Source organism: Parasteatoda tepidariorum, chromosome 9 (genome assembly GCF_982258835.1).
Source record: "Parasteatoda tepidariorum strain Cologne lab strain chromosome 9, Ptep-v5.0, whole genome shotgun sequence".
NCBI classification, from domain to species: Eukaryota; Metazoa; Arthropoda; class Arachnida; order Araneae; family Theridiidae; genus Parasteatoda; species Parasteatoda tepidariorum.
Window position 1 is genome coordinate 15669327 of NC_141763.1, and position 21752 is coordinate 15691078.

General features: G+C 28.9%; 1 protein-coding gene across 7 annotated transcripts; it reads left to right on the forward strand.

The window, feature by feature from the left end:
• The first annotated feature begins 72 nt into the window (after positions 1 to 72).
• On the forward strand, positions 73 to 21341 carry LOC107448854 (tRNA (adenine(37)-N6)-methyltransferase). Of its 7 annotated transcripts, none has more exons than XM_043046082.3 (7): positions 75 to 312; positions 2423 to 2541; positions 6715 to 6925; positions 11940 to 12097; positions 13128 to 13268; positions 17052 to 17264; positions 20309 to 21341. In XM_043046082.3, exons 1-7 carry the CDS (start codon positions 248 to 250, stop codon positions 20362 to 20364), a joined length of 963 nt encoding a protein of 320 aa, XP_042902016.2. In that variant the 5' UTR covers positions 75 to 247; the 3' UTR covers positions 20365 to 21341. The 7 variants fall into 7 exon arrangements, with proteins under 7 accessions (XP_015919693.2, XP_087007075.1, XP_042902016.2 ...); XM_071186506.2 differs by having other exon boundaries at positions 76 to 312; positions 6742 to 6925; XM_087150950.1 differs by having other exon boundaries at positions 80 to 208; positions 6742 to 6925.
• Positions 21342 to 21752: the final 411 nt, after the last annotated feature.

The window sequence follows — 21752 nt, forward strand, 5'->3', positions numbered from 1 at the left end:
GAATAATTAACTAAAATTAACAAGATGACTTTAAGCTCACTTAAGTAATTTGAATGATTTTTAACTGTATCTGTTCCGTAAAAAATGTAAACAGAAAAATAGACGAATTTCGATTTTTCCATTACTACGAGTTGACGCAGTACTTTTATCATTTAAACTTTTAAAAGAACTTGTACTCAAAAAATTTTGTTCATCATTAAGCGTCTAAGTAATACTACCTAACACTTACGTTTTATTTTGTCTTGCAATGACGTCTGTAAAGAAATTGCGTGAAGATATAGATATCACAAAGCGAGAACTGAAAAATCTAAGGTTCATTCATGGTTTCTTTTAACTATAATTAAATGTATTCTTTCTTTCAGGGAAGTGATATTAAAAACCTCAGGCTCTAATTATGCCAAATATTCAACTTAAAATTCGGCCGAATAGCAACATTTTAAAAGAAGAAAAAAAACATTTATCTATAATTAAGTTTAGTTATAATTGAAAAATAAGCAAAACTTAGCTATATTAGGGGTATGGGATGAAGGGTAAAAACTATAACTCATAAGAAATATTTAAGGCAAATAAAAAACTGTCTAACAGGTATAAAAGAATCAAAGTTGTGAGGTTGAAAAAGAAGAAATTGAGAAAAAACTTTAAAACAAAATTTAAGTGCTAAAATTAATATTTAAAGGGAAAAAGTGTCCATAAAATATTAAAGTATAGTATATTAGGCACGCTTTTAGAAATACTGTGCTATCATAAATATGTCCATAAAAACAAAAGATTCTTTACGAAACAAAGGAAATCAAAATTGATTTTGTCTCAAAAGAATATTTAAAAGCGGAACGATTTACTGTATCTTCCTGAAAATTCAATTTCAGTATTTTCCAGAATAAAGTCTGATGAGAACCTTTTTAATTGTATTATCCTAATAAAAGCATCGATAAAAATGAAAGTTTTTTTTTTAAAAAAGGAAGTTTAATAGAAATTTAACAACAAGCGCCATTCTTACTTTTTAAAAGAGAATAATTTAACGCTAAATATATCCTTTTAACTTTTTCTCATTGTTGTAATATTAGAAAAAGACAATGAAAGAATAAAGTTCATAAAAAGTGATCTAAAAATTACTGTATTGTAATAAAAACACCCCAATAAAGAAAGATTAATGTCATCCAGGATATAAATGTATAAGTTTTAGAACTTAAAAAATGTGTGTAATATATTTTGAACTATCATTATGTGTGTAATACATTCATTATGTGTGTAATACATTCATTATGTGTGTAATACATAATGAACTATCTCTAATAATGTGTATGTATACAATTTTAGATAAGTCTTTATTAAATTTATTCAAATTAAAAAAATACATTACCGAATATTTGCACGTTCTGTTAACTGAATATTTGACTAAAGGGCCGAATATTTTCGTCATTTGTCCTAACAAAAAATTCCTGAAGATATCAAACTAACATTGTTTCAATTTTTTTCCCTCCAGGGATAAGGATTTTTTTTTTAAAAATTGGATATACAAATTGCGATCACACTGCCACTAAGTTAAAAATAATGATGGCAATTACTTTATTCAATAAAGTTTATTCATTATTTTGTTTTATTCTAAAAACAGAACTATATATATAGATTATTTAAATAAACTTGAAATATTTCTTTAACTCAAATCATGCATACAAAATTAATTTCATTTAAAGATCTGATTTTTGTTAAAAATATTTTTTTTAACTTCATGGGGAAACTACCAGATTAGAAGGGAAAATATTGTACATTTTGTCACTTAAATGTATCATAAATTTCTTGTAGCCTAATTGTATAGGCCACAGGGTAACTAAATATAACAATTTGCAATTAAAAAATTACCTGCCAGGCACCACACGATTGTCACTTTCATCCTCGTTTTATTTCACGCTTGTTTCTCCAAAACAATTTTTAGAAGCATACCGTATAGTGTTCACAATATTTTCAAAAATGCTTTTGAAGAAGTGTCTCATATCAATAATATCAATTTTATTTTATTTTTTAAACTGATTTAAAATTTTTATGATTTGATGAAATGGGCACCTCTTTTAAAAAGTGGTGGTTGTTAAAAATGTTACTGCTGAACAATATTTTCTTATTTTGCTCTCTATCAAATTGCCCATTTTCTTAAAGAAAAAAATTTTTCTTTTTCCAAAAAATAATTCTTCAATTTCTTTTTCATCATCATATTTGTCACGACAGCCCAGGGTGAACCAAGGCTTTCTTTTGAAGATCCTGCCAATACATTCAACATTATATTCAACTTATCCAATACATTATGTTTGAGTAATTTCCTTCTTGGTATTGGTACTATCAAATAATTGTATTTATGACGAATTCCTAATTCATATATTAATTTTTATTTTCATGTTCTATATCTTTGAATTATAAATTGTCTTTTTAGGCAGGAGATACGAAAACAAGATGTATTAATGAAATCTGAGCTTGATAATTTTAAAACACTTATTTGTGGTACAGCAGAAAAAACTAAACCTCCTGATAAACCCAAAAAGATATTGAATGGTAAGAAAATATAGTTATGTCTAAAGGATTGCGTGGCTCTTACAATTATAATTACAGTGACGAAATTTTCAAATGGCAACATCTTTTTTTTTTTAATCTCAGTGTAATCCTTACATTGAAAACCCTAAAATGGAGTTGGAGTGAAATTTTTAGCACAAGAAACTGAGACTAGATAGATTAGACTTAATAGAATTAGATACACTAGACTTAAATAGAATAAACTAGACCTCTGAGCTTTTGCAAAGTATCACCATTTTTCATGATGACTAATGAGAAAAAAGTGTGAATGAAAACTTTTAAAAAAGAGTGGAAACTATGGACATGTCAAGTATTTTTAAAACATTAAATGCCTTTCTTGTAATTTTTTCTCTTCTTCTTAAAGGTTTTTATCACACTCTCTTCTTGTTAGCGGTCGCGAAAAAAGGGGACACTTAGCAAAAACCTAGTGTCACAATTTCTTGTGCAAAAATGACGTTCCAACTCCATTTTAGTTTTCTTTTTTCCTGTAAGGATTACATCTAGATTAAAAAGAACAGTTATTATCATTTGAATTTTTGTAACTGTAACCATGAGAACTACGCAATCTATTACTATGTATAAAATATTATTCTGTTCATTCAAATGGTATACTCTGGGGCCGGGATAGCCTGGCTGGTGTGCACTGGGCCCGTGTCCAAGAAGTCACAAGTTAGATCCTCACCAGCCAAACACTCTCCGTGTAGTAAATGGTGACTGATGCACGTTAAATTTGTCAAGTCACAAAGTCCTCCATGTTCCCGTAACAAATCATATGTCTGGGGGTACTGATCCAGAAGTTTAATTGTCTCCTGGATTGGTTCAAAATTACAAGGCTATGGAGTTGAACATTAGTAGTCGTAAACCCAAAATTGGGTCGGCTATTCAACGACGGTTAAAAAATTAAATAAAATGGTATACTCTCCAAAGGATCATATGTCGGAAAAGTTATTTTATAATCACCCTGTATATGCATTCAATCCAAAGTTGAAGTTGTGACATCTATACAAACTTAATTAGTCATTTGCTAAAATATTTTGCAACATTGGTTTAAATTTCTATGCATTTCAACATAGATCTTTACGCATAAAAATTTGCAAGTTGTTCTATATTTTATTTATTCATTAAAAAAATTTCTGCAGATTGAGGCTGTGACATGAAAAAAGAGTTGCATTTTCCTTTTTGAGTGCAAAATTCTGTAAAATATAGCAATTGTGTAAACTGTGTTAAGACAATAATGTTTAAATAAATATTCTACGGAAAAATTAAATTGCTTACTCAAATGTTGCTTGTGTAAAAAATATTCGAAGTTTTTGTTGCAGGCGGTACTTGTATGTCTAATGAAATAATGACAAACACAACTATTTACAAAGCAGATTTTTTTTTTTAATTAACATAATGGTCAATGATAGAGTAATAATATGAGAAAAGCGAGTAATGTCACTTTTCTTTGCCTTTTATTCCGCTTTTGTATAATTGTTTTTCCTTCTTTGCTGTTTTTTTCCCCTTTGTAAGTCATTGTATCTCCCCTTGCTTTGTTTCCTCCCCTGTCTCATCATCATCAGTAGCTCGACAGTCCTGGGTGGACCCTGGCTTTCTCAAGACTGCACCAGTCCTTTCTTCTGCGTGTTACGGCTTTCCAGTCTCTGACCTTGTTTGTGGTAAAGTCCCTTTGGAGGCAATCCGCCCATCTCAGTCGGGGTCTGCCTCTCTTTCTAACTCCAGTTGGCCTTGCCAAAAAGATTCTTTTAGTTGTTCTGTCATCTTTCATTCTTACAATGTGTCCGGCCCATTTCATGCGCTGGATCTTATGGTACTTCAGAATGTCCGGTTTTCAGAATATCCTGCAGAGTTCAGAGTTAATTCTCATTCTCCACACTCCCTTGTCACACACACCACCAAAAATGGATTGGAGTATCTTCCTCTCGAAAGCAGCGATGGTCCTCTCATCAGCTTGAGACAAGGTCCAGGTTTCAGATGCGTAAGTGAAAACTGATCTTATTAGGCTTTTATATATTAGCAACTTGGTGTCTCTTTTAAAGTTGTCAGATTTAAGGAATTTTCTTATGCCATAAAAGCACTTGTTGGCTGCAGTTACTCTCTTCCTTACTTCTGTGGAAATTGAGTTTTCGGAGTTGATTTCAGAGCCAAGGTAGGTGAAAGAGTTCACCCTTTCAAATTTATACTCTTCAATCTCGATGTGCGTGGAGGTATCGATGTGCGTGGAGGTATCGGTATAGTTGATACATTGCATACACTTTGTCTTACTCTGATTAATTAAGAGGTGCATTTTTTTGGCCTCTCTTTCCAGGTCCAGGAATGCCTGCTTTAGGTCTTTAGGGGTTCTTGCTATGATATCAATATCATCAGCATAGGCCATAATTTGAACAGATTTTGAGAAAATAGTTCCTCTAATGTTAATTCCTGAATCTCTTACTACTTTCTCAAGAGCAAGATTGAAAAGAAGGCATGCTAATGCGTCGCCCTGTCTTATGCCATTTTTTATTTCAACAGGTTCAGATAAGTTTCCCTGTATTTTGACTCTCAATTTGGTGTCATTTAATGTAAGGGATATTAGTTTCACAAGTTTTTCAGGAATGTTAAACTGTCTCAGAGCGTCGATAAGCAGTTCTCTATTAATGCTATCATACGCTGTTTTGAAATCAATGAAAAGGTGATGTGTATTGATCTGGAATTCCTTAGTCTTTTCAAGAATATGCCGGAGGTCATATATTTATTCAATTCTGGAACGATCCCTGCGAAATCCACACTGGTAATCCCCTATGATGTTTTCGGCATATGAAGATAATCTGCTGAAGAGTATATTAGAGAAGATCTTATAGGTAGTACAAAGGAGGCTTATACCTCTATAGTTAGAGCAGTCGAGGACATCTCCTTCCTCCCCTGTCTATTTCTAAATATTTGCATATTTATGTGGATTTTCTTTAGTCTTTTTTTTTTTAATGATATTGTGATATTTCTATACTATTCATTTGTCTGTAAATGAAAAGAAAAATTTATAAATTGGATTAACATAACTCTAAAATCCAAATTCCTAACCTAAAACCTAATTTTAAGATGGTTATTGATTAAAAAAACAAAGGAAAAACTGTAATTTTTTTAATGAAATACTTCCAAATTAATTTGTAGTTTTTTTTTTCTTTTTGGTTAGTACATTTATAATTGCAAATGAACTTTTCTTTAAAAAAAATCAGAGTTTTTCTGCCAAATGATAGTCAATTATTTAGAGTTCAATTACCAAACAAATTGGAATTTATAGTTTGATGTACTTAATTGTGATTAAGCAGATTTTATTCCCGAACTTTGCACATGAATATTTTTAATTAATTAAAACTTCTAAATTCAAACTTAATTGTACAATTACTAATTAAGTGATAATTACAAAGATTAACCATACCCTAATACTATTTAAAAAAGAAAAAAACTTCGAAATGGATATAAAAAAAACTATTTAATCAATACTGATCTTCTTTCTTTCCTGATTACTCCTAATTACTTTATAAGCTGTTATATTTCAAAAATATTCGGATAGAATATGTGTAATTAGTTTATTCCAACCGTACTCTTTAGTTCAAGGAACAACTTTACGCATATTTTTTATTTATAGAACTTACATTTATGTAGAATTTTTTTAAGGAAAAGAATCCTTTTATAGTTTCAATTTAAAGAGAGTTGCTATTGAATATAATTTTAGTTTAAATTATTTTTATGGTATTTTGTAATACAATTAAATGAGTACCATTTATCAAAACATAAAATTATCTCTCAAATGAATATTTTATTTTTCATATTATTATTCTTTGCTTTCATTTATTTAGTTGTTTTTGCAGATGAGAAACCGAGGTTTAAGAAACAAATCTTTTTGTGGCTTTAATTTAAAGGGAGTTGCTATTAAATATAATTTTTGTTTAAATTATTTTTATGGTATTTTGTAATGCAATTAACTGAGTACCATTTATCAAAACATGAAATTATCTCTCAAAACTAAAAAAATAAAATTTTATAATTTATATTCTATGTTTGCTGCTATGAATATTTCATTTTGTTTATTTTTCTTTGTATGTTTAAACAATATATTTTTATATTTTAATATTAATATTTTATTTTTTATATTAAATAGTATTTGCATATTTTTAGCTTTCATCTATGCAATTGTCTTTGCAGATGAGAAACCGGTGTATCCGCTGCTTCCTATTGGCTACATTTCTTCATGCTTCAAGTTTAAAAATGGTATTCCGAGGCAGCCCACCCTCTGTCCTTCCGCCAGGGGAACACTCAAGATAGAAAAATCTGTATTTACAAATCCAGAACACTCATTAATTGGTTTAGAAGAATTCTCTCATGTTTGGTAACTAATATAATAATATACTGTAAATAATATACTTTTCTTGAAAAGATAATTTTAAAAAAAAGGTCTGATTTAAAAATCCAGGGACTGAAGGCACATAGGTCAGGGTGCGTAGCATTTGTAAAAGGTACTTAAAGGTGCTTTTTTGGGGATTTCATTTTTAAAAGCTTTTAAATGTGCTTTTTTCAGCTGGTGTTTTTAAAAAGTGCTTTTTTTCCACAAATAATTTTTTTTTCTTCAGTGATATCTGGCAGATCCCCTGCATTTTACGAAAAATGGGGTGTTTGCTACGTAATCATTCAAGCGGACTTCATGTCGTACCCACGTTATGACTTGCGCATGCGCGCACACTCGAAACTGAAACCCGAGTGCTCTAATTCGGATAGAGTCAGATCCTTATTAAATGTTTTTCTTTTTAATTTATTTTAATTCTTGTTTATTTTATTTTACTTCTAACACTTTTTTGATGTAGGGGGTAAGGGTACTTTTGTTCTGAGTTCAGGGTCAAGTTGAATTCACTCGAAGATGTGGGAAAGTACTGATTGTTTTGATTTACGTCCGTTTCTTTTTGGGTTTTTTTAACGCTAAAACTCTAACTTTTTGTTTTTCAATAATATCATTGATTGAATATGAATTTTTTGAGTGCTTGAAAATTTTTGTAAAGTACTTGAAAAGTTTTTAAAAAGTGCTTATTTTTGATTCAAAGATTTGGCTACGCACCCTGTAGGTGTCACAGGGTTGTCACTTTATAGGGAGAACTGAGAAAATAAAGGAAATTTAAAAATCCCTTAAAATTACAGTGAATTTTGAGTTTTCCTTCCAAACTTTTTTGATATTTTTGAAAAAGAAATGCTTCAGCATTTGAAATTTCATTGTTTACGCTGGGTCGACCTGAATTCAATTTTTTCTAAACTTTGAACTACCAATAAAGGTGAGACAGAATTTTCCCTGAAAAGTTTCTTCTATGGTTTAGAGTCCACTTAACAGGTCACATATGTTAATTTGGATTATTTAAAAAATTTTTGCTTCATACTCAGAGTTGCCACTCTACGGGGAGAACATGGAAAATGTGGGAAATTTAGAGTTTTCCCTTACTAACTGGGAAAATACAGGGAATTCTATTTCGTCATTTTAAAAGTGGTGACCTCTCAAAGGGCATTTTATGGGACATTTAAGGATGATATTGCAACTATACTAAAGCATTATTTATTTTAAGTAAGTTAAGGTGTTCCTTATTCATGGTGTGTAGCATTTTTAAAAAGTACTCAAAGGTGCTTTTTTTATTGGGTGTTTTTGAAAAGTGCTTTAATTTTCTCTTTTCGAAAATTAAATTTGTAGTTCTTTACCATGTTGATTTTCGCCGCGTATTATACTAAAGCGTGGATTTCACATTGTACTATTCAAACCCAATGCATTTCGGCTTACTGTCGGTCTGCAGCATGTGAAAGTGCCTATCATTTTACATGTATGATGAAATACTTGCTGGGCTTGGCTAGATGCTTGCACTGTCATGTGCAACTCTGCTGCATTTTGCAAGATATTCAAAATTTCAGGCTTCATTTTCCACCCTCTGAAGTCAAACCGAAAAATCTCTCGATCTATTTATGGTGGCTAATGTAATCGAGACAAAGAATTCTTTGTCAGAAGCTAGTTATTTTATCAGGATCATGTAATGTCTTTGAAAATTATTTTGCATTTTTTCAATGTATACAGTGCTTAAAAATATTTTTTTAGTACTTAAAAAGTACTTACAAGGTGATTTTTTTTTTTTGTTAATATGTTTATTTATATAATGCTGTTAAATTACTTATACCTATAAGTAAATTATGATATTAGTAAATTTGAACTTATATTCATTTAAATTTTTCTTAATTTACAATTTTAATAGACAAGTAAAGCACGATATTTATTATAATTTAGTTCCCAGGAATTTGGAAACTCTGACTCCAGGCCTCACAGGTGTTACGATAAATCAGGCATTGATACATTTAAACATTTTGTACAATCTAAAAAATCCTTTTATTCTGCAAATTTAGGATATACTTTTTAAAAGTATCTAGATAGACCTGGTAATAGATAAAATAACCCTTTTTGTAATACACTTGTTGATAATTTTTAAATATATATATATATATAAATGCATACATACATATATATATATATATATATATATATATGACTGTAAGAGCAAGATATCGCTGCTGAAACTAAAAAAAAATAATCTGCAAATATATTTGGACTACGTTGCTAATTAAACTGTCTACGAGGGCTATCCTCAAAATATCCTATTATTTAGAAATTTAAAATATCTGATTTTTTTAACATTATTTTTAAGATTGAAGTTATATTAATTTTCTTGCTCAGTTTCCAAATTTAGAACATGCATGGGTGCCACTCTTCAGTCCTGGGGACTGAAATCAGTCTTGAGTGAAAATAAATTAATCTCCTTTCCATTAAGTTTCATAAATTAATTTCCTTTCCATTTGTTTTTAATGGTAAAATTTCTGTTTTTCCTTAAAAATATTTTTAAAAAATTTCTACTAAATAAAAAAAGAATACATTTTAATGTAAACATTGTTAATTTTCATAATTATTATGCAATTATCAAGTAATGATGTAGCTCATTAATGAAAAAATGAGATCGAACTTTAACGCCTGCTTGCTTAAGCAAAATTTGTACCATTGTTGTACCTACATTTTCTTGTTTTTATTTTTCCTCACCGTTTTGAAATGGTTAAATTGAGATTATTTATTTATTTATTTTTTTTTTTTTTAAATATTGAGGTAGGGCAAAAAATAAATGATGATGGAATGAAAAATAAGTAGAGATATGTATAGCGTTGTGAAAAAATTAGTTGTTTATTATTCAGTGGTTGATGTACAAGGTTAGATGTTATTTTAATCTTGTTTGCTGTAATAAAAAAAAATTATAAAATGAAGGGGAAAAAACTCTATAGTTGATTTAATATATGAGAAAGAAAGGTACGTTTTGGAGTCGAGCTATTAAATTCTGAAAATTCTAGTGAACAACTCTAGATTGTGTTAATTGATCAAAAAAATAAGTTCAGTTTTGAAATATTTTTAGAGTGGCACCCATGAGAACATGGCAGGGAGCTAGCGGAACATAGGCATACACAGATTTATTTGGCGATTATATAAAAACATTTAACATTTAAAATAATGTACAAATTATAGAAAATATATGGTATTTGTGTATACCAAGATTTATGTTTTTCTTTTGAGTTTTTTTTAAAATTATTTATATTTAAGTTTTTTAAAATTATTTATATTTAAGTCACAAATATTGTTAACATTTAGTTTTTATTTATTAAGAAGAAAATTTTTTCAATAACTAAGGAAATGAATTATTGTACAATATCAATATTGTTGTTTTTTCTGAAAATTTTTAACTCTTCATTGATTAACCTTATTATAATTTTCAGTTATTTCTCAGTACAAAGTACACCGAATTTTCAATAATGTTTGCTTAGTGATTTTCCATGTACTTTGTCATTTGTAATAAAATTAAATCCAACTGCTTTTGTTTCAAAGAATTTTTTTTTTAATAATTTCTTTATTAAAACATGTTTATAACAAAACTTTCTTTCTTTTCATTTGCCTCAAAATTTTCTTTGATTCTTTCCAAAGATTTAAATGTTATAACTTGGGGTGCTTTTTCAAAAATCTTTGAAATTAGTTTGAAAAAACATTGTTTTCAGCTGTAAGACTAAGGTTATCATGTAGTGTTTCCAATTTTACTTTTGAGTGAAAGTTGGACAGGGTAAAAACATGGACCATTTGTTGGCTATATTTTATACACCAGACCTCAGGTTGTACAGTGTGCACATTAAAGCATGGACCACCATGAATAACTTTTGGTTTAATGATCGGATCTTCACATTTTAAGAGTCAATCTTCATAGTTCGAGGGGATGACCGCAAATATGCTAATTAATTAGTGCAGACGATGTTTTAAGTTACAAAAATATTATTTCTCTGAATAAACACACCTTTTTACTACCGATTCGATTTTTGACCCCTTGACCAGGAGAGAGATCCATAGTTCTGTTCCCTTAATGTTACTTTTACTTTTTGCGTATTTCGTCATATCTCAAGAACTTTTAAAGCGAATTGAAAAAATTTTGCACACAATTATAAAATTTGCTTATCCAAAGATAATTCTATGCCGAAATTAGTTTTTATTGAATATTTATTTTCATTATTTTATTTTATAATTTTCGAAAACATTTTGAATTATAAGTTGTGCAATTTGTAACATCATTTTAAAGAATGCAATTTTGCATAGCAAAATACAAAATTTGAACGAAATTGGTCAAATAATTCCTGAGAAATTGAATTTTAAAAAAGTCATTTTTTAAAATTTGATTTTTCAGGAACTAATTAAATGATTTTGCTCAAATTTTGTCTTTTGCAATAAAAATTCCATTCTTGAAGATGATTAATGTATACCTTCTAGCTCTAAGTTTCTTTGACTGTCATTAAATAAAGTAATAGAAAAATAATAAGTATTTTACTAAAAGTTATATTTTGCATGAATACATCTTTGAATAAATGAATTTCATAATTGTGCGCAAAAAAATTTCCATTTGACTAAAAAATTCTTGGGATTTAAAATAATATTAACATTAAAAAATGCTCTCCTGACAAAACTATTGGATCCCTATTTCCCAGATTGCAGCTATTTAGGGAGGTAAAAATTAGAATCCATCAACAAAAAAAAAAGATGTGTTTATTCTGGAAAAGTATGTTTTGGGGTCTGATTCCGTAACTTAAAATATTGTCTGCACTAAATAATTAGAATATTTGAAGTCTACCCAACAAAACATCAAGATTGAGTCCTAGAACATGAAGAACAATCATTAGTCCAAAAGTCATTCAAGGTGGTCCATTTTTCATTTTGGTAACTGTACTTTAAACCTTAATTTATAAATATCCTGCTAAAAATAATAATAGTTAATATTTTTCCGAAGCCTAATGAATAAAATCAATTTCAGGATTTTGTTTATATTTCATGAAAATGAGAATGTTGGTGTGAAAGCTAAAGTTCATCCTCCCCGCCTTAATGGGACATCAGTAGGAGTTTTCAGCACTCGCTCACCCCACAGGCCTTCACCTGTTGGACTATCATTAACAAAATTAGACAAAATAGAAGGTAAGGGTTGATTCCTATTATTTTTTTACACTTTATTGAACAAATCAAGAAATATCTAAGTTCAAAAATAATTAGATGAACTTACATTTATAGCCTTACCAGGTGATTAAGAATGAAAATAAATTTTTCCCATAATTATATAAAATTTATGTGTATATTTGTATCATTGTTGTAAAAATTTTTTTATTTTTTTCCCCTTTAAATGTATTGTAACAATTTGTTAAATAGATTTTTTTTATTCAAGGAATTTTTAAAATTATTAAATTTAAAGAAATACTGCTTAAATATGAGTATATGAAAGATTGAATTTAATTAAGATTGAATTCAGTTCTATGAATTTAATTAAATCCTCATTGTGATGCAACATGTTCGATGAGAGATACCATAGTTTACTACAAATGCATTTAAAAAGTTAGCCTTCAAACTTTGATCTGTCAGCCGCAGTTGAATATTGGCGGATCTGTACCATTTTATTACGAAAATATTTTAAATTCTTCTTGAAAGATTCCAGTACATGTAAGTTCATTTGAATTCGCTACTTGCTTTATAGATTAAGTTTTGTGTTTTGTTCTGTATTTTTCCTTTTTTTTTATTTTCTGTTTTTTTTCCTTGGTTTATTTTTTTACCTAATGTGTTCTATTTTCATTTTTTTTTTTTTTTAGTACTCCTTACACTATTGTATTGATATATTTTGTGTTGGCTATATTAATACAATATTAAAAAGCTCTCCTTTTTACGGACATAATTGTGTGAGCTGATTTCGAGATTATATCTTTTCATTATTTTATTTTCTGACTTTTTAACATTTTTTTATAATTAAATTTTTTTTCTTCTTTTTATTAAATATTTTTAAAAATATTTTATTTTAATAATTTTTCTTTTTTTTAATCTTTATTATTTTCAATTTTTTTCTATATTTTAACTTTTATATATATACATATAAACATGGTGTGTATGCTTTGTCTGTCAACTATTTTCTGACCTTATCTGCAAATACTTCAATTGAAATTTCCTTTTTCTCTTTTCACAGGTGATACGCTTTATTTGTCTGGCATAGATCTGCTTGATGGAACACCTGTCATTGATATTAAACCCTACATCCCTATGTATGACAATCGATTCCTCATCAACAAATCTACTTTTGAAGAGTGTGGAAGTGATGAAATTCAAGGTTGTTGATCTCATATTCCAGATTAAGAAATTTAGTTGTACAATATAATCTCGTTTTTCTATAACTCCATTCATTAACCCATGTAGTCTGAGGTGTTTTTATTTTACCTGAGCATTTAGTTTTCTAAATTTAATAACAAGCTGCCATTGTATAGAGTTGTTCATGAGACTTTCCAATTAAAATTCATTTTATGTAAGTAGAGGAACAGCGTACTCCCACTGGTTTTCAAACAAATCCCAATTTTTCATCAATTTTTAGCTGTTTCTTATTACATAGTGTGTAACATTTTTAAAAAGTACTTAGAGGTGCTTTTTTTAATTTTTGTCTTTTCATGGGGTGTTTTTAAAAAGTCTTTAATTTTCCCCCTCCGAAAATGAGATATATATATATTTTTTTTTTTTTTTTTACCATGTCGATTTTCGCAACTTTTTATGCAAAAGCAATGGTTTTCAAATTCATTCAACCACAATCTATTTCAGCTTACTGTTGGTCCATAGCGTATGAAAGCGCCAATCATTTTGCATGTTTGTTGTTATACTTCTGAGTCCGCATGTGCGTCTACTGAGCTGGGTTTGGTGAGATTCTTGTGCTCACATGTGCAACTCTGCTGCATTTTGCATTCAGCCTTCATTTTCCACCCTCTGGAATTGAACCGAAAAATTTCTCTATATTTTTATGGTGACCATAATATAATCAAGAAAAGAGTTCATTGTCAGAAACTAGTTATTTTATCATGATCATGTAAAGTCTTGGAAAATCATTTTGCTTATGTATATAATGCTAAAAAAATATTTTTGAGTGCTTAAAATGTACTTAAAAGGTGCTTATTTTTGTTAAAAGATTTGGCTACATTGATGCAAACATGCTAATTGGAAGGTTTTAGGTTTGAGTCAGGTATTTGTGCCCAATCTTAGGACCTTAAGCAACAAAGTGTTCTTGGCAAGCTGTGCACAGTTTGCATACTACTCGCAAAACTTTCCTCCACGTCAGTTATTTTGTAGTTTAATTGTATTTAGTTTGTCACTTTAATTTCATTTCAAATGTTGTTTTTTTTAATATTTTGAAATGTTTGATAGACCAAAAAAAAAAAGTGTAGCAATGCTTATAACAAAGCACTACAAATATGATATCTTTGTCCACTCTAAAGTAACAAATTTGAGTAATATTTCAATTGTTTCTTATTTTGAGCACCAAGTCTTTTGTTGATAGATTTTCTGTGATTGTAAAAGTTTCAGAAATGATGACAAAGCTAGTTTCTTGATTTTTCAGAGAGTCAATTTTGAGCTTTACGTTGCAATGACATTTCAGAACAAAAGCTTTTCATTCCTTCACTGATATCGACACAAAATGGTGTAAAGTCAGTAGCGGAAAAAGTAATGCCTACAGTGTATTGGTGAAGTTAAAGCTGGCAATTTTAACTATTTTTCTTAGAGATACAACCTCTGAGATAATATTTAGTCACATAACAAAAATACTGACTTAATTCTGACTTAAAACATTGGTGAATTCGCTAACTGAGGTGGCAAACCAGAAATTGTTTCAGAATATTTTTTACTTAACATTTTTAAACAATGCCAAATCTGTCCCTCAATCTGTTTTACGAAAATAAATTTATTTAATATTTTCATTGGTAAAAAAGTTACTTATATAAATTTAAAGAATGAGTGAATTCAGTTTTTATTCTTGTTTTCTTTATTACGCAATACTGTGGCCACAAAAAGTCTCATATTTTCTAAATTTCCAAGATTAACAGTTTTGCTAGTAAAAAAAAAAAAAAAATTATTTTTAAATTAGTTTATTCCAGCATTTTCTTTATTCACTACAAAAAATTTTTGTTCATTTAAAGTTAGCCTAATTGGGATCCGGGGCACTTTTCTAAGTCGAGCCCTGGATATGTGAGAGGCAGAAATTAAATTACTTGACTAGATTACTTGATAGGTTATAAACTAGACATTAGATTGCTTGACTAGATTACTAAGCATGTGATAAACTAACAGAGATAGTCAACTTAAGAGACCACTATACCACGGAAAAAATTCTTCAAGACACCTACGAAAGCAATTTAAAATATAAAGTTTAGAAAAAGTGAGAGTACAGGTAAACCTAGAGCAAACTTTGGTGTTTCAAATTCTGAATTTTTTTTAATTCAAAATATAAACAAATTATGGCACGATTACGCTGCGAGGATTTAATCCTTCCATAATTTGTTTGCATTTTGATATTTTCGAAATATTAATATACTCTACAGGGAGAACATGGAAAACCTGGAAAATGCAGAGAATTTCGAATTTTTCCTTACAAACTAGGAAAATACAGGGAATTTTATTTCTTATTTTCAACTTCTAAAAATGATGACCAATCAAAGCACAATCTATGGCAGGGGTTTCCAACTTACATGAGGCCGGGGGCCGCAACTTAATAAAAAATTTACATAGGACTCTTTTATGTTTGAAGGAACATTAAATATTACTGTCAGATTTTTATCAAGTTGTGCAAAACGAAAGTATTGAATTGCAAATTAAAATAAGAAGTAGATTTTTTCCTGAGAAAATTTTTTTTTTTGCACCATTGGTTTTTTACATTTCACAGAAACGAAGAAGTTAGGGGTTTTTTAACGAAAAAAGTATTTTAAACCCAAATAGATTTTTTACGAAAATTGTCAGTAAAAAAATGACATCTAATATATTTTAGTTCGCGGGCCGGGTGTTGCCAGCGGGCCGCCAATTGGTAACCGCTGATCTATGGGATATTTAAGGATGATATTTCAGCTATGCTCAAGTATTTCATTTACTACAGCATTATTTCTTTTAAGTATGGTAATCAGTTCCTTATTTCTTTAAGTTTTTTTAGCATTTGATTGTAGTATAGTTAGCTTAATTTAGCTCACTCAAGAGCACAGTGTGTGTGTGTTTTCTTTTAATATATTGTGTATAATATGTACAGGGATTTTTTTTTCCACATTAGAAAGGCAACCCTGCTAATAAAATAGTTGATGTATCCTAAATGCCTATGGTTGATAAATTACTTGTAGGAATTTATTTGAATTTTTTTAGGAATTTATTATTATTTATTTCTTGTAGGAATTTATTTGAATTTTTTATTTGATTCTGTTGTATCAAATTCAGTTTAAATTTAAACAACGTAAAATTTTTATGAAGTGTTTTTAACAATCTTTCATTTGTTTGCAAATTTAAGCATATGTGTATTTGATTAAGCTGAATTTTTACTATTATAGTCTTTAAATAAATAATCCCAAGAAGCTGAACTGGTTCAGATATTACCTGAATAAAAACATTTGAAGTGTTTCAAGCGCTTCCAAAATAGGTGCCCATTTTCAAAACTTGCCAGACATGAAGGAAAAGAAACAAAATTGGTTTGAAATTTTAAAAGAAAACGTTAAGTTGCCGGCTGTAAATGGAAAAATAAAGGTGAGAGACAAAACTAAAAAATCCAAAATAGCAGAGAGAGAGAAAGAAGATTGAAAACAGAACCAAAACAAATCGGGGTATGCTCAGCTGTTCCTCATTTCTTTAAGTTTTTCTAGCAATTAAAAGTAGTATAGTTAGCCTAATATATAGCTCACTGAAGAGCGCAGTGATTGTGTGTTGTCTCTTAATATGTATTGTGTATAATACATACAGGGAAAACATAGGGAATTGTTTTTCCAGATTTGAGGGGCAACTCTGATACTGCATTCTTTAATTTTTACCATCAACTTTTATATTTTATTTCTACTTGTCTTTTTTGTAGTTAAAACTAATATTCTAATATTTTTACATACAGATATAGACCTTCTCAACCAAGATACTGATGAAACTGACTTGAAACTTGACCAATTGAAAATAACTTCAGAAGAAGGTGCAAAAAATAGCCAAGGATGTAAAATTCCAGAATTCCTTCGTGAACCTCCTAAAAAACTTGAAGTTGTATTTACAAACAGAGCTCTGATCGATTTGGAGAACCTTAAAATGAGCAACAAAGAAGAAACTAGTTGTGGTGAGTGTTCGAACCATGCCGAAATCAAGAAATCTATCGTAGAGGTGTTGCAGAATGATCCGAGATCTATCTATCGAAAGGAAAAATGTTCTGACAAACTATACTATTTTTACATTAACCATATCCATGTTACAAGTTGGTTTGATGACCAAACAGCTGAAGTTTTAAGAATTAAGTTATCTAGTTCAACACCAGAATGAATTTTGCATAAATTGAAATGTGTAACGGGTATCTAGTGATCGGAATAACCTGATTTTTTAGAACATAAAAAAGTTGGGGGGGGGATTTCTGAAAGTGGCCTCTTTCTCTTTGGAAACAGGGAAATTCAGTCGACTTAGGAAGTTCTTGGAAAAATAGCAATTGATTACAATTGCAACTGAATGTGTTTTCATTTATTGTTCTTGTCATCAGTGCTATTTTTAACAACATACCAGCAGTTTACAATACAGTACAACATACAATTACCGTTCTCTTTGGCAGGTTATCGTATATTTAATGTTAATAAATAATTCAAAATAATAATTTTGTTATTTCTATTTTCTATATTAATGCCGACCGGACTGAATAGGGGTCGGGGAACTGGCTTTGCATCAGAAAATATCATGAAATTTTCTAATATCATGAAATTTTAATGTGCAAAAACATTGAAGAAATGAGCAATTTTCTGTATATATTGTAAATTCTTAAAGATTAGTGTTTTTAAATTATTTAAAATCGCAGTAATTTATCTTACAAAATTCTGTTAAATGTTCAGAATTTCTAGAAATCTCAGAGATTTTATCTGGAGACTGGCCAACCTAAATTTTTACATTTAAAATGTTAAATTCCTGAGAAAAAGAACATTAAAAATATAATATATTTAGAGTGTCTTGCAATTTAGATAATCTTGGATAGTTTAGGAATTTTTTTTTAGACATTAAAGAGCTTCTTAGTTGAGAAAAAAGCTAGGAAAATGCTTAATGATAACTTAATTTTGATTCTTAAATTTTTTAATTCTTAATTTTTTTTAATATTGTTATATATTGTCTGTTACTTTCTTGTGTATTTATTTTTTCCGACTCTAACCTTCATATGATTTGTTCATATTTAATAAAAAAACAGTATTTCTGTATTATACATTAATAACTGTTATGAGAGAAATAGGAAAATTCATTTTAAGTAAAATTGTCTACAGCTTCACTTTAATCTATCATATACATATATATGTAATTTTTAATTTTTCTTTTTAGTGAAAATGTAAGAGAATGTCTAATAAATATTATTTAGGTGTTAAATTGGTGTGGATGATTTTATTATTAATTCTATAATATTTCACTAATTAAGGAATTTAGGATAATATTGTAATAAAAAAGTGGTTCTAGCAATTTTAGCATAATAGTCTGGAAATTTCAAGCCAAAACTTTACCAGGCTTACCAGTATTTATTTTTAATATTAATTACAGTATTGGTTTTATCCAGTGAAATAATAAGATAATGTGTATAAATTATTATTTACTGTTTAAAATAAACTTTAAAAAAATGAAGTCTAAATGTGGATTAATATGAAATGGAACTTCCTAAATTAAAATTTTCTTAAATTCTGAATTAAAATATGCAAAAGTAATTTAAAATTTAATTATCATATTTGAATGAATGATACCACTTTAGTTTGACTTTTATTTAAACGTTAATACTTTTAAAATTTATTTAACTTGTAGTTTGTTTATGTAAATACTGAAGAAAGACTTGTTCTGAGAAGAGTAATTTTGAATAATTGATTTTGTTTCCTAATTTATTCATCATTTGATATCTGACAAATTGGGTCTTTGTCCTTGCAAATTCACGTAAACTTTGAGCTTGAATTTAAAAAATATATATATATTTAAATTTTTCTGCAATTAGTTTGCAATATTTATAGTTTTATTTAAATTATTTTAGCTAGAAATAAACTACTTTTGTTACAATGTTATTTTTAAATACTATTGAGCATTATTAATATTTTTTTATCAGAGCTTTTATTGGTTTATGTCAAAATAAAATTTTATTGAAAAGAAGAAAAAGAATCTAATTTTATTATTTTTTAATCATGATTTTTGCCAAACCTAAAATTACAGCTGTGATGGCTCAGGGGATAGAGCGTTCACCTTCGAATGAGGTGAACCGTGTTCAAATCCCAGCAATAGCTAGTCGATACATATTCCGCATCCGGCTTGCACTGACCACAGTGTAAAATATCCTCAATGGTAGACAAATCATGGGTTAGTCCTTGCCGTCCGGCTAAGTACGGGAGGTTTTCCTCTCCATGTAGCACAAATGCCGGTTGGTTCCACCAAAAAATCCTCCATGAAGGCAAATTTTTCACAATATTTGATCCAGGAGTTCTTGTGTCTTCTGGATTGGGTTCAAAATTATAAGGCCGAGAGGTTTAGTAGTCGTAAACCCAATAATTGGTTTTTGACTACTAATGTTCAGCTCCATAGCCTTGTAATGTGGTGAACTGGGTTCAAATTCCAGTGATAGCTGGTTGATACAAATTCTGCATCCGACCACAATGTTTACATAAAATATCCGCAGTGGTAGACGGATCATGGAGCGTCCAGCTAACCATGGGAGGTTTTCCTCTCCATGTAACACAAATGCAGGTTAGTTCCATCAAAAAGTCCTCCATGAAGGCAAATTTCTCCCAATACTTGATCCAGGAGTTCCCGTGTCTTCTGGATAGGGCTCAGAATTACAAGGCTATGGAGTTGCACATTAGTAGTCAAATACCCAAAAATTGGGTTGGTGGTTATATATATATATAAAATTTAATTCATAACCAACACTTTTGGCAAAAGGGTGAATAAGGTGACAAAGACAAACTTATTTAGCAAAAAACTTTATTTTTAAAAACTTCATTTACAGAACACAAAAGCATCCAAGAAAGACATTTATACATTAGAAACAGAAAATATCTGAAAAATGGATATTAATAATCACACAGCATTTCTGAAATGACTCCAGACATAGAATAATATTTATATGTGCAAGTGTGTTCAAATTTTTAAAACTTTTTTTTTTTTTAGAAAAAAACAAAGTTTTTAATAGAAATCTCAACTACAACATTTTTCCACTGAGTTAGTCCTGGGAGGAAATTAAGATGGATGTGGTGTGCCAGGCTTCATATTAGAAAAAAAACAAGCAGCTTTAACAAGGTGATTGTAGAGAAACACATCTATTTCTTTATAAAATGAATGTGAAACATCATGATACAGACAAACACATAAAAGGAACTTCCATGTTTCTCATTAGGAAAATCCTTTCTGTTTTTCACCTTTATAAATTCCATCTGAATATGAATTAAGGCCAATTAACTCAGCCGTTGGATGAAGAAAATCTAATATCAGCAAAAAAGAACTTTTTACAATTTCACCACTCTTTTATTTTCTTGAGTAGTGCTCCCATACTGCACTTATCTTTCTGCACTTAACATTTAGATTTAATGTAATTTACGAGAAATATATAATATATCCAAATATATTTTCCCCTTTATGCTATTTTAATTCTTAGTTTTTTAAGAAATTCTTTTTTTTTTAATTCCTTAGTTTCTAAATGATTTTATCTTTTTTTTAAAAAAAAGAAAAGTTTTCTTTAGCTGTTAAAAATGGCTTAAAATCCCTTTCATTTCTTTAGGCTTTTTTACGATTTTCTCCCTTAGTTTCTTTGACTATTTTACATTTTTTAAACTTATTTTCAAGCTATTTCAGTTGATGTTCTCTAGTAACTTAATTTAAATTAAAAAATAGAAACGGGTCTAGTTTTTTTTTCCTTGAATGTAATTTTAAATGAAAACTTATATTTAGATGAAAGTGTTAGTTTACAACTATAATCCCCCCCCCCCAAAAAAAAAAAAAATTTAAATATGTAATTAATTTTCTAGGAAACATTTTTGATTTATTATAGAAAAATATTTCACTTAAACAAATTCAATGTGAATGTCCCATGTTTCTTTACTCGGCTGTTATTAACTAATTAAAGCATGCTATTAACTTTGAGACACCAATTATTGCAAAAAATGTGTTGCCCAATGTTAAAATTAATAAATTTTCTTTTACCAGAGCCATAGTAAGAATTTTTTTATTGTATTTTTGTTTATATATAATTTTAAAATTCTCCAAACAAATGCAAATTTATCTATTTCGCAGTTTGTTTTTTCATGTTTAAAGATTATTGATATAAACATTATCCACAGCTTAATGTGTTTACCCTCACACATGCTTGTAGCTCACATTGAGAAAGATCTGTGCAGAATGAGAGTGTGTTAAATACCCGAATTGGAAGCCATTCACCTGAGCACTTGATACGTTTTTCCAACCTTTCACACACACACATACATACAGACACATTTGTGCATCAACACCATTAAATAATCTTTCACTAAATGATCAATCATTTAGCACTGTTTTCTTTTTAATGATCATTAATCATTTAGCAGTTTGTTCTACGATAGCTGTACATACATACAATGCA